The sequence below is a fragment of the Pezoporus wallicus genome, unplaced genomic scaffold (genome assembly GCF_028554395.1).
Source record: "Pezoporus wallicus isolate ANWC-B61680 ecotype Strahan unplaced genomic scaffold, APGP_CSIRO_Pwel_v1 contig_12204, whole genome shotgun sequence".
Classification (NCBI taxonomy): Eukaryota; Metazoa; Chordata; class Aves; order Psittaciformes; family Psittacidae; genus Pezoporus; species Pezoporus wallicus.
Genome location: NW_026636745.1, coordinates 131,581 through 145,639, shown reverse-complemented (window position 1 = coordinate 145,639; position 14,059 = coordinate 131,581). Strand labels below are relative to the sequence as shown.

The following is a 14,059-nucleotide window of genomic DNA, read 5'->3' as shown; positions in this document are numbered from 1 at the left end:
ATCTAGTTGGGAAACCAACAGCTACTACTGGAGAAAGCAAACAAGCTTCACACTCAAAGAACCTGAAAAAATGTGTATGCCTTAAAGTTTAACTGCTTTCACATAGCTGCATCAACTGTTTTAACAATGAAAAAAGTGGATTCTCTCTACAAACTTTTCTTATGTCCTTAAGACCATCATCCCTTGTGATGATGTCTTTTATCTTCCAGCGTCAAAAGACGCTGTCTTTTCAGCCCCCTTTGTTTTCCTCAAGTTTGCTAATTCTAAGATATAAAATATTTAATTTGCTTGGGCGAAAATTTCACAGGGAGAGTTGGAATTTTCTAGCACAGTGCAGATGGCAACTATAAAAATATTAAAACTTTTTATTTAACCTTGTATGCTTAAACTCTATCAGAACTATGTTAACAGAACTGCTTATCTGTTTCTTCTTTATTTTATATTACCAGTAAAGTTAACTTTTTGAATAAGGTTTTATACATACAAAATTGTACACTCTACAAGAAAGATTTCACAGACAACCACAACTTCTATACGCTCCCGAGTCCTAGAAAAAGACTTCAGTAAGTTTGTTTTCCATATCCCCATGTTCTATCATGTTCTAGCCTTTTAGCATTTTTAATAGAGTAACTAAACAGTTAACCTCTTATTCAAGGTAACTTTAAAAACAAAAAGAACCTCTCCAGCCTGTGCAGGTCCCTCTGGATCCCACCCCTTCCCTCCAGCGTGTCACTGCACCACACAGCTTGGTGTCATCAGCAAACTTGCTGAGTGTGCTCGATCCCACCATCCATGTTGCTGACAAAGACGTTAAAGTGTGCAGTCCCCATGCCAACCCCTGAAGACCACTTGTCACTGCCCTCTGCTCAGACATTGAGCAGTTGATCCCTACTCTGACTACAACCATTCAGCCAATTCCTTATCCACTGAATGGTCAATTTATCAAATTCATGCCTCTCCAGTTTAGAGACAGGGATGCCATGCAGGGAGGTGTTAAACGCTTTGCACAAGTCCAGGTAGATGATGCAGTCACTATTCCCCTATTCCCCTATCCACCCATGCTGTGACTCCACTATAGAAGGCCACCAAATTTACCAGGCACTATTTGCCCTTCATGAAGCCATGCTGGCTGTTCCCAATCACCCCCATATTTTCCATGTGCCTTAGCAAACAAAAAAAAAAAACAACAACAAACCAGTGACATCACTTCAGCATGTTCGGAAACCGTAATTTTCTTGATGATGAAAGAGAGACTCCTTCAGAAGTATCTGAACACTGCATTTTTGCCCTTATATCTCATCCATTTGCCATTGGGGGAACTTGAATACCAAGCTAGACTGATGCAGTACAACTGTTCTTCTGCCTGTTGTATTATCTCAGTTCAGAGAGATCGTGATTTTCAGTTATCATGAAGACACAATGACCTATTGCAAACCACTGAACAGGGAAGACTGAAGAAAACCCATCCTGACAGCAAAAAAAAACCCCACGGAAAATGGCAACAGACTAATCTAACATTAATAAAGAAGCTCGTCTTCTTGGTCCACAGAGTACATCAAAGCCTGGTGATTCAGATTTTGTGTACCATCTCCAAAATCTGTCACTGAATCTTCCCTACTCCCCCCAGTTTGAAAAATATAGCATGATTCGATTGTACAACTTACAAACAATATTCAAGGCTTTCCCCAAGTATCGTTATTTCCCTAATGATCAGACACATCTAAATACCACAAGAACTTAAATCTGAAATTGATGATGCAACTGTCTTGATTTACAAAACAAACTACCAAATTGCCTCCAGTGTGTTACTTGCTTAGCACAGACTACTGTTAGAGAATGCACTAAATTTAAATCATTGCATTTCTGGCCAGCTGAAACACTCTGCTTTCACACTCAACAACAAAGCAGTTTGTCATAACATTCTGAAAGAGATGGTCACTAGTTACGGTATGTCAAAGAACGCAAAACTAAAACAGCTCCCAAACATCTGACTGGTCCTATCACATTCCAAAGAATGGGTGCAAAAGTTACACCAATTAAATTGCTGTGATAGCTGCTATTAATATACTCAACAATACTGACTAATTCACATGACTACTATTGAGAAAATGGAGATTTTAAATCTAAACAAAGTATCAAAACTTTTACATGAATAACCATATACTTGACTCAAAATAAAGGAACTACAGCAGAAGTTGTTCTCAGATGTTAATGATATTAAATAGCTCTGGCCACAAGGATCCATACTCCATGTAAATAATCTGAGCTTTATTTTGTTTTGAAGTATGTCAACAGATACTTATAGCAAAATCTGCCTTGAAATCTGCTTTTGCTGGAAGCTCTCCAAAACTGATGACCTGCATAAGCATTCAAATCTATTTTCCACATTTTGCTGTAATCTAACTCTTATAGCTATCAATATTTACCTGTCATTGTTATCTTACAGTGTAATACCTCCATCCTATTTTTAGTGTCTAGACTTTCTTCAAAGCAGCCAGTTCCATGCTATTAAATGGCTATCTTTCTCAAAGAAAGACTTGTCTCCAAATTTGGTATTAGAAACACATTTAAGTATTACACTCAATCCCTTTTCATCCAAGTCTCCATCTAGCACTTCAAAGACATCTCACCTACTGCTGTTCAGACATAAAGAAGAAAGCTCTTCATCTTGCTCCTTTTTGAAATCTGCCATTCTGACCTTTCCAAACAGGATCACATGTTCCAGAAGTCAGCACGGTTCAAGGTCACAAGAACTGAAGAAAAGCGGAGGGAACCATATAAGAATGAGCTCAAAAGGCTTTCAGGAAGAAACAGCCAAAGCTGCTGTGAGTGGCAGAAAGGATCAGTTCATAACTGGAAAAATTAAACACGTAGTTCAGAAAACTGTAATAAAAAATACTGGACTCATGAGACTGATGAGAGAAGTTTTGAAGAAGTTTTGAAGACATGTACAGCTCTCAAAAAAACTCCAAACATAAATTGGCAGAGAAAATAAGAGAGGTGTCCCTCACTGATAAAGAACAGAAAATTATTCAGACCAATTATCAGCTGAGTACATAAAGAGAAAAAGATGACTGAGTATCAGGAAGTGTTTTTTTAAGCAGTACACCTTACACTGAAGTCTCAAAAGGAAAAAATAGAAAACATTACCATTTGAACAAAGCTCTGCAGAACACACTATAGAGCTATGAACAATACCATGACCTTTCAGTGGTAAGAGAAATTCTATTTAGCCCACAGCTTTACAGGTCCCACAAATTAGAATCACAAAGTGGTCAATCTGAATCTATCAGATGGTTCACAAACATATTACCTGCTAGATGTCTCATTTCACTCAAATATCACTATGCAATTCTACTGATCTTCCACTACGCTCTAACTGAAGGACTCAGATAATTCACAGAGCATAAACTACCTAGCGAATCAGTGGAAAGCGTTAAATAAACCTCTAATAACATACCAGTCTGTTCAGAGATGTAAAGACAACCATCACCTATTGATAACTAATGTTTTCAGACCCTTGACATTCATAATCACCGTCATCGTAAGAGGGGAAAAAACGCTTTCACTCTCTGAATCCTGCCATTTAACAAAAGATTACTTGCATATCAAAAGTGCATACAACTCAAGACAAAGCTCTAGTAAAACTCTGTTTTCTATTACTTTCTCATTTGAGCAGTACAGAACACTATGTTTTAAAATAAAGCCAACTAAGAGGTAAAAGCTCCAGAAAACTCAGATACAGCATCCCTTGTTTCTTGTAAAATGACACAACAGCATGTTGAAGGGATTTCAACACATCATGACAATACCTGCTGAGCCACAGGTATTTCACTCACAGCTTACGTGTGAGTGAAAGCCATTCTATTTTAGAGTAATATCAAGATAAGTATTAGTTTCTGGCTTGAAGCTGCTCTATACACCCCAAAAAAGAAAATTCACCTCTGAAGAAAAAAAAAAAACAACCAACAAAACTAAAACCACAACAGACACCTACAAGAGGGCAAGAACAAAGGACCACATGGCCCTTTCCCTTCAAGGGCTGGAGGACGCTGCTGCTGCTGCTGGGGGGAGGCAATAAAAGTTAGAAAAATCTCAGAGCATTATCAAGGTCACAACATTGTGAGCTTTCAAAGTTGCTCTGCATTTCTGCCACAAACCAGTGAGGCATTGTTAGAACAAGAATTACTGTCCAATTCCTGCCTTCAGGAGTGTGAAAGAGGTGAAAAAGGTAAAGGCATGTAATGTACGTAACACAGTAACTTACAGTGCTGATCTTAAGAGAGGCTGTTGAACACGCATCCAAGATCAGTGCTCCCTGAAAACATGAGGATTGTACACAGTTGTCCTTGATGTTATTCAAAATATAAACCTGTGAACTACTAACCTAAATTCACTTACCACTGGAAGGACTGTGGGATTTAGCAGCTGCCTTCTCTTGTGGCTGCACCTGCTCTTCTTGCTCCAGATTCCTTCTCGTAAGTGCGTCCTCTGCATTCTCTGGCACCTGATTCTCCTGCTGAGTCACTAGCAGGTCATCCCCTCTCTCCTGAAGTAGTGGCTGACTCCCCGTCATTTGTCCTGATTCTGAACCACCTGGATGTTTCTTGGCACACACCACCATTTCTGAAGGAACATCGTGCTTTAACTTAGGAAACAAATTGTTGTGCTGTTCCAGTAACTCCCCTACAGAAGGCTTAGATAAAACTTTATTGAACTTTGGCATGTTTTCTGAAGCAGTCTTGAAGGACAATATATCCATGCTCTTTGCCTCTCCAGTGCCGAAAGTACAACCTTTTGAAGTTTCTTTTTCCCAGCTTTTTGGTCCAATCTTTTCTAATTCTTGGGCCTCAGCAGGCAAATTTTTGTTATTTTTACAGGAACTATCAGCAAATTCCACTTTCATATCTTCATGACACTGTACTTCCCTGTCAAGTATACACCTCTGAGAAAGCAGTATATTAACAAAGGACCCATCTTCATTTATTTGCTTCTCTTTTTCCTGCAGTTCTTCTTCTTGTTCTTCACACTGAGTCTCAGGAACTGCCTCATGTTCAGAAGTCTCCTGCAGTGGATAATCCTCAGACTGGGCTTCTCTACCCTGACTGTATGACAAAATCTTAGGCAGACCAGCCTGATCTGCAGCAGCCTGACTTCCAGAAACACACTCACTCTTCTGATGAGCTGTAGGAGCTAATGACCCATATCCTGCTACATCTGCACTAGCTAACTGCATTACAGGCTTTCTCGAGGTCTGTAAATCCTCCTCTTTCGCCTTTTCACAATTTTCAGAGAGGACTTGATCACCTGCATCCAGCCTCAGTTTTGTATCATCATTCTCCAAAGAAGAGAGTCTCAAGTCTGAGGCCCTGCATTCAGGAATCATCTCTACCTGTGTGGTTTTGCTGTCTTGGCTGGTGTTCAGAGAACCTGAACTGACATCTGTATCTGTGGGCTGGCTACATTCACTTGCAGAAAGCATCAGCTTACAGGACTCAGAAGGCTGAGATGCAGTGCCACTTGCAGACATCTTTGACAAAGCATCTGTGGGTCGAGAGAGATCTTCTGGTAAACATAAAAGGGTTAAAGCAGCAGCTTTTTCTTCATGCTTCTTCTCTGGGCTCTGAGTTGGAACAAAGATATCCTAAAATGAAAAATGTGGGACATGGAGCACCAGGGCATCCCAAGTAGGAGTGTCTGTTATTCCTAGAACATTATACTGGATTATGGAGCAAAGCAAGCTCAGCACAAAATGACAGCTTCAAACAAACCAACCAACCCCACAACAATAACAACATAAAACACCACAAAACTCCTCTCTCTCTCTCCCCTCCCCTTTATAGGGGACATAATTGCCCCATTCTTACTGAGAAAAATTATCACCACCCATTACTTTTTAGTACCTCTGTAGCAAAGTCAGACACAATCCTTGGTACACCTCTCACTACCAAATCACAAAGTACAGGTTAAGTATGGCAAATTAGTAGCTATATTTAGTCAACCAACCAACCAAGGGCTCTGGAAAGATTTTCTGGACGAATACTAGCAGGAAAGCCACTTTCAACCAAGAAGTCCTGCTTCAACTACGGAGGTCTCTAGTACAACCTTTTTTTTTCTGCCTTAAGTTGATAAAATTCGTAGTATGAAGCTATAAAGCCACCATCTGTTAAATCCATTTGAACACTAATAACTTCCAGAATTAAAAAGAAAAAACAACACAAAAACCCACAAAGGAAAAAACAGATAATAAGAATAAGCAACTTGAACAACGCAGTACATGAATTATAGCCTTGTAAGAGAATACAAATGCTTTATTACAAAGCTGCTTCACTTTCTCCATGACAAATGATGCTAAGGCCTATCCTAGCAAAAGTCTAATTTAAGATGCAGTTTCAGATGAAGGATGCCCAGTTCAGCATCAGAAAGCTGCAGCCTTTTCAAAGAGAGGAGAAACAAAAAAAAAAAAAGCACAAAAAAGGTTTCTAGCATAGACTGAAAGACAATAAATTCTACATTCAGTAACTCATTGTGCCCTCTTAACCTCTTGCCCATTTTCTCTGCAGGATAAACTGACACACATTATGTGATTAACACATAACTGTGACTGGTGAGAACAGGGAAGGTCCTGAGAATCAGCTTAGTACGGAAGCTCAACACAGAAGCACAGAGGCCAACCCAAACACACATCTGCAACAGCCACATAATAACCTCAGAAAAGATATCTACATGAACCCTTACATGAGAGAACTGTGGTTGTGATGGTATGGGTAAAGATCCTGGAAAAAAGGCTGGGGCACTCTGGGACACTGGAGTTGAAGCCTGTGGCAAGACAGGAGGTCCTGGTGGTATATATGGAATGGCCATCTCCGTTAGATTATCTCCTCTCTTCTTCTGCGTCACCTCCCTTCCTTCTGCAGGGCTAGATATATCCATCTGTTCATCTGATTTGAAAGAGCAGAAAGTACATTACTAACAAATTCCTGCATTATACCTAAAGTTTCTAGCATTCTATTAACAGATTTGTCTTCAGTGGCATATGCCACTTTCTCATATTTTAATGAGTGAATTTAAAATCTTCTCTCCAGGTGAATTCTTTGGGAGTGGGGGGACTTAAAAAAAAATAAAATAAAAAAAAAAGACAAACAAAACAAAATCAAAAAACACATCCATGTCCTTAAACCTAATGTGGGGAGAAAGTGTTCGGTTAAGAATTCATGTAACTATTTTGCTACTTGTCTAAAACTTCTATGATTAGAAAAAGGTATCTGAATTTTATAAGAAGCATTTTTCTGAGGTTTAGGGCTCCCCCCCCCCCCCCCCCATCTTTTGCTATTTTAATAAAAACAGCACCAAATTCAGAGCCTGGCTAACAAAACATCTATTCTAAAAGCATTTGACATTCTGTGACAGGAATCTCACAGAAAGGAATGGTGATTTTGTATCATACTAAAAGTCTGTGTTGATGGGTACCTTGTCCCTGATGGCAACCAGGTATTAGAGAAAATGTTTAAGAACCAAGGTATCCTATAGAACACCCCCTCTTCCGGCATGGCATTCTAGAATGCATACATATAACATATGAAAATTTTCAAAAATATTGTGCAGGTCATCCAAGTTAAGGTAAAATAACTTATGATGCAGTCCTCCTCTATCTTCTCTATTGCCCTAACAGTATATATTTAATACAGATATCTGCCTATAGCAAGAATGGCTTGTCCCTAAGAAAGAACAATTGCAAGGAGCAATATGCATCCCATACAAAGTATTTCCCATCTTTCAAGTGAAGGGGAGCTGGCCAACAGTACTAACTTTATTACAATTGCTCTGGAATAAATAGCAACAGCATGTTAGCATCTGAGTCACAAATACAGATCTCCATCACCTCTTTCAGTTTTCTCAAGCCTGCTTTACTCCTTAAACACAATTCTAGCAGGTTTTGAAAAGGCTGCATGTTCAAACTAAACCACAGAGCACAAAATACAACCACAGACTAGTATGCAGAAAATTTTACCTTTTGCTTGCTCCTCTTCAGTAGGACTGCTGGGGACAAGAGCACTGGATCCAAAGGCAACAGGAGGAGGAATAACTAGACCTGAAAAGCCACTGCAGACCAAGAAAAGGGAACATGGAAAAGACCAGCATACATCACTAGAAAATGCATTAACTTTCCCCCAAATGTAGCTCCAGCTTGCCACAATAGCAGGTCAAAGGAGATGATCCTGCCCCTCTACTCTGCTCTCCTGACACCTCACTTGCAGTATTGTGTACAGCTCTGGTGTCCTCAACATAAAAAGGACATGCAACTGTTGGAACAAGTCCAGAGGAGGGCCATGAGGATTATCAGGGGACTGGAGCACCTCCCGTATGAAGACGGGCTGAGGAAGTTGGGGCTGTTCGGCCTGGAGAAGACAAGGCTGCGTGGAGACCTCATAGCAGCTTTCCAGTATCTGAAGGCGGTCTATAAAGATGCTGGGGATGGACTGTTCATTAGGGACTGTAGTGATAGGACAAGGGGTAACGGGTGAAACAGGAGAAGTTTAGACTGGATATAAGGAGGAAATTCTTTCCTGTTAGGGTGCTGAGGCACTGGAATGGGTTGCCCAAGGACGCTGTAAATGCTCCAACCCTGGCGGTGTTCAAGGTCAGGTTAGACAGAGCCTTGGGTGACATGGTTTAGTGTGAGGTGTCCCTGCCCACGGCAGGGGGGTTGGAACTAGATGATCTTAAGGTCCTTTCCAACCCTAACTGTTCTATGATTCTAAGAATAGCAGTCTTCTCATAAAAGGATGTGTTTACTAGCAGGGGATTTAAGAAATGGCATTGACCACATCATTATTTCATTTCATCGCAAAATAAAGCAGACTTCTCTCATTAGCGCAAAATTAAAGCACTAATTGCTTAAAATCAAGAAGAAGTCCTTAAATGGTGGAAATGTACTACTAAAATTAAGCTATTGCAGTAGCTTAGGGATATTCTGCTTACGTGAAATGACCTTCCTGTACAAGGGAACCCTGTCCAGACAGCTGCAGAAGTTGCAGACTGTGGGCGGGAGTGCATGCCAGGGAACTTCCTTCTTCCACCCTGGTTATCGGGCAGCCACTCCCTACAGCAGTTGTGAACAAAAGGAATCAAGGTTAGAAATCTGTCAATAACCAAGTCAATCAGAAAACTCTCGAGAACTATATTCACACTACTGCAAGGTTACTTCTCAGGTGGGCAAGGACAAGCTGATTTTCACACAGAGCTGGAGAAAGACTGCACATGATAGCTCAGTATGTGAAATGTGAACATAGTACAGTTAAGATGAAAAAGTTTGTACTCATAGAATAGATTTTTATCAGATGGGACAGTACAAGTCTTCCTACTTGAGAATCTTAAAATAAAACTCCCCAGTGGTTCCAATATCAGCACATTTGATCCAGCAGTAGAATACAAATACAGGCAAGGTTCCTACAAGAAAAGACACCTTGCACTGACCACTGACTCAGTGTGAGCAGGACGTTACTGGGCCTTCTGGACACAGGTTTCATGCACAAGATCATACTGGTAGACACAGTTGGGACAAATTAAAAGCAAACAAAAAGCATGAAGTGAGACTTCATTTAGCTCATGCTTTATAAACTGTGACAAAGCTGCCCTTCAAAACTTCATTTTCTAGGCCTTTCACTATTGTTAAGAACCTTCATTAACTTTCAGATACTGAGACACAGACATTCTCCTAGCAAGACACAGAGTGACGACAGATCCTCTTACGCTATTCCATGTAATCTTTTCTCTTACAGGAACATTAAGAGAAGGAACAGTAACCTAGATGACAAATAAGGCTGACTAAAATTACAGTACAAAGATTCTGATTGCAGGATCCTGTCCTGTCCCAAAGAGGAAAGCCAGTTCAGGGAAGTACAGTGGAATGCTTTGCCAAAGTTATCCAGCATAAGAAAGTCTACAGTTTTTTCCTGAACTACTTACTACACTTAACATGGTGTCACTACAAAGGGCGAGCATTATTATTGCCAGTTTCAGAATAGGGTAAAATGGGTATTTTTTTTTTTTTTGTTCTTCAGGGGGCACAGAAAGAAAGAAAATTAATGTATTAAACAAGCCAGTGTAACTGTTCTAACAAAAAATGACATTTAGACATTGCCCCATAGCACAGTGAAAGAGACTGTGGCATTTCATTTCCAAAGCAGTCTCAATTTTAGCAGAAATTATGTGAAAAATACTCACAGCACTCTGCACCCTAAAACATTGCATGCCTAAAAAGATCAAGTAGGGATGACGATTATAATGATCTCCGGGATGGACGTTTTGGCTCTGCTTGTCTATTGTTACCTGTTGCATTATTCTCAGGAAACATCTCTTCCTGACTTGACAAGATATTCAACTCCTGGTGACCAGAATCAAGGGATTTCTCAGTTTTAGTGGGGAGTTGTTTCCTGGTACGTTGTTCTGCTTCCTGCAGAGCTCTGGAAATGCAAGACACAGTCACTGACCTGAGAAATTCAACGTATGAATTAATACTGCAACACTGTAAGGAACATCTATCTGCACAGATAAAAGGTATTCACTCGTGTATGCTACAGAATCAAAAAAACAAACCCAAAAAAGATAAACAGGAAAACCGATCTCTTTCTCCTGACAAAATAACGTTAGATTTTCAGAACTGTTGTTTTTTGTTTTCTACCAACCTAAGTGATACTTAAATGGAACACAAGATTGTTCTGCTGACTTGCATTCAGTGTGCGTTCTAGGAATTTTGTTTCACCTCCTTTTTAATATTTTGTGATGGAATATGATAATACAAGATGAGCTAAATACTACTCTATCTAGCATAAAAGATCTATAGAGAGTATTCAACAAACTAAAATGTCACATTTAAAAATAATTAAAACTATAAAGCTTACAATAGTAAATACTCAAAAGCATACAGGTATAGCCACCACTTAGCTTCTAAATTTCCCCTGTGAGGCCAAAGCCCATGCTGCAGTGATTAAGTTACCACTTAATGGCCCGGAAGAAATAACTTCTGTGACTTAAACTGAATTATTATTTTTTATATAGTCCACTCATTTAACTTTAAGAAAATTATTAGTATATTTTATTATCCACTGCACTCTCCCTTAAAAATAAACCTATTGGTATCTTTGTGTGTCTCATCAGTACTTCATCTTTCCCTTCACTTTTCTCTTTTGCCTTGGAGCCTGAACCCTCTATATCTACAAACCTAGAGAGGAAAAGGAAAAAAAAAAGAACACAAATCAATTTCCAGAATGTCAGCAAGAGACCTACAAAGAACATGTGCTGTTCTACCTTTCAGACTTCTCTGGCTGGCCTTCCAAAGCAGTACATACTTCTGTGCTGGAGAGAATTTCCGTGCTGTCCCTAGGCAGTTCTAGCAACAGCAATTAAAAACAAATTGTTACTTGGGTCACCTGGTTAATATACAAAGGGAAGTAAGTGCAGTTCTGTAAATTATACAAATATCAAGTCAAGCTTTACCGGGAAAAAAAAAATAATCTTTGAACTATCAATGACACCAACAAAAATGACAGGATGAGGTTTTTAGCAGGGAGGGAATTCAGTATCAGATTATTTGAACATTCTGGAAACAAATTAGGAAAGAAAAGTGCAAAAATCAATGACAACACCTGGACAGCTAAATGAAAACAAATTAACTACTCCAAAGGAAAGAGAAGGCAAAATTCTTTTCTACTGTCAATGAAAACTACCAATACTGTTTTTCCTGTCAAAGAAACATAACATCTATAATGTACAGAAACAAGAAAGAATGGACAGAGCAACAAAAAGACATCTAAGATCATCTTCACATACCATCCGTAGCATCATTCTTTGCAAGTCCATCAGCTCCAAGGTGAAACTGATGCCTAGCATCTCCTTCACTGGGCATGAAGTCACTCTCAAAGTCCTGGCTCTGCGAGAGCTCTAAAGCTCCAAACTGCAGCTGTGAGATGCCTGTGTCTAACACCAAACATTCATAACTAATATATACACAAAACCAAAAAATAGAGCCATCTATCACTTTTAAAAGGCAAAAGATACTTTTCTTGTTAGAAAGTGTATTTAGGCTATTGCTGAAACTATGAATAAAGACTCTGATCTCAGCTGTACTAATTAAAAATACAGTAACAGAACAGGGACAGTGACCATTAACACAGAAACCACAGTTACTCAGCACAGTCTTACATAATGCCGCGAGGTACTGCAGCACATTTGGATTTCCTGATGGGAAAACAATCCTGGTAATACACAGCCTGTGCCTCAAAGCCCTTTGATGACAGCAACCATTATGCCGGTTCTTTAGTCTGCCATGAAAAAGACCGCATCTCCTAACAGGCACAATGCACCCATGCCTCTTCTACGCCATTCCCAGTATCCAAGATCCTTCTTAATAATGATATGAAATCACTGGGTTTGGTTGTTTGTTTTTTTTTTAAACACCAAAGCAAACAGATCAGCTTCCAGAAAACACGCCAATTTTCTGACCTATTGTTACAAGTGTAAGTCCAGTCAGACTGGTGAAGCAGCTGAACTTAAAAACACAGGCGGCTGATGAGATTCACAGCCCCAAGAAGTTACCTTCTATACACGACGAAGTAGTACAATCCTCACCATCACCTCCACCGCCTCCAGCCTTTCCATCGGCACTGCAACAGACACACTCATTCGCATCGCTTCGGTGGGGGCCGCAGGCCACCTTCCTACAGCCGCCCTCTGTCCCGCGGGGTCACTCCGCAGCTCCGCACCGGGCGCTCCCCAGCGCAGCCGTAGCCAGCGCCTAGCCCATGTTTAAGTCCGCCCGCGGCGACCGGCAGCAGTTTTACAGGGAGAGAGACCCCGGAGGCGGCGGCCTCGCCCCGGGATGGCGGCCCCCGAACTCGCGCCCTCCGCACCTGCGCTCCCCGCCGGGCGGCGGCACCTCCTCAGCGACGCGGCCTCGCGGTCCGGCGGCGCTCGGGCGCGCAGCGCTCTCCATGGGCTCTGCAAGCAGAGCGCCGTTAGCACGACTGCAGCCCCGAGGCGCGCCGCAGCCCCGAGCACAGCTCTTACCTGCGGGCCGCTCCCGGTCCGCCCCTCCAGCCGCAGGTGCCCGGCTGCCGGCACGACTGCGGACGATCTCCTGCAAAGCAGGCGCACGGATCACGTCTGAGCCACACCAGGCCGGGCCGGGCCAGGCCGCGCCGCCCCGTCCCCCTTCAAAACGCTCACCAGCACGGGGCTCGGGCTCCGCCGGGCCGGCAGCCGCCGAGCAAGCACACCGAGACAGGCCTGCTCCGCGTCCTTGGCGCCCTCAGGCTGCGAATCCTCCACGATCAGGTGGGGCGTGTCCTGCTGCGAGAAGCCGGGGTCCAGCTGGCTGCCGCCACCCTCCATACAAGGCGCCGCGAAATGCGGAACGCCCGCCAGAGCCTAGCCGCTGCCCTACGCCGCCCGCCCGCCTCCCAGCCCGGCCGTGCCGCCACACCGCGCCACGCTTCCCGCGGACGCCATCTTGGATGGCGCCGATTGGCGGTGCGCGATCCCCCCGCCCGCGCCGCCAGCGCCGTTACCAAGGAGACGCCGTCCCGGGCACCGCCAGGCGGGTCTGGGGCCGAAGGAGGCCGCGGCCTGGCCCCGCAAACGGCTTTTGCAAGTTCTCGCGTGTTTGGGTTTTTGTTGTCGGGGTTTTTTCACTTCTGCACCTCTCTGTATTTTATACATGAGAATTCTGCAGACTTTATTTAAAAACCTGCTGGAGAGCCAAAACCACTGAAAACTGAAAAAAAAAAAAACCTGATATCTGGCCTGGAAGAAACTGTTACTATGCAAAGTTACAGACACAAGGCTGTATGTTCTGAAACAGTAAACAGGACTTGCTACGTGAAAGGCCCGTTTTGCACATGTATGTTAAGAACATGGAACAGTCTCTAAGTAGTTCCAATTCGCACACAGGAAGGATGCTTTAGTGGTTGGTCGTTCAGCTCCCAGAGGATGCTCCTTTAGGACACGCTAAGCTGTTGCTGGAAAGTTCTCCTGGTACGCTAGTTTAAAAAATGCATGC

General features: G+C 42.2%; 1 protein-coding gene across 6 annotated transcripts in view; it reads right to left on the bottom strand.

Moving 5' to 3' along the window:
• The window catches only part of TP53BP1 (tumor protein p53 binding protein 1), a 29,109-nt gene extending 15,620 nt beyond the window's left edge, over positions 1 to 13,489 (bottom strand). For 2 of the 6 annotated variants that reach the window (XM_057401349.1, XM_057401351.1), the window contains exons 1-11: positions 13,228 to 13,487; positions 13,069 to 13,138; positions 12,912 to 12,999; positions 12,598 to 12,665; positions 11,833 to 11,979; positions 11,311 to 11,392; positions 10,333 to 10,466; positions 8,983 to 9,103; positions 8,012 to 8,103; positions 6,739 to 6,941; positions 4,402 to 5,644 (exon numbers count right to left, since the gene is read on the bottom strand). In XM_057401349.1, the coding sequence (XP_057257332.1) occupies positions 4,402 to 5,644; positions 6,739 to 6,941; positions 8,012 to 8,103; positions 8,983 to 9,103; positions 10,333 to 10,466; positions 11,311 to 11,392; positions 11,833 to 11,979; positions 12,598 to 12,665; positions 12,912 to 12,999; positions 13,069 to 13,138; positions 13,228 to 13,392 (2,413 nt within the window). In that variant the 5' untranslated portion in view covers positions 13,393 to 13,487. Of the gene's footprint in view, positions 1 to 4,401; positions 5,645 to 6,738; positions 6,942 to 8,011; positions 8,104 to 8,982; positions 9,104 to 10,332; positions 10,494 to 11,310; positions 11,393 to 11,832; positions 11,980 to 12,597; positions 12,666 to 12,911; positions 13,139 to 13,227 lie in introns of all 6 variants that reach the window. The other 4 variants (XR_008971202.1, XM_057401350.1, XM_057401348.1 and 1 more) reach the window with 4 other exon arrangements.
• Positions 13,490 to 14,059: the final 570 nt, after the last annotated feature.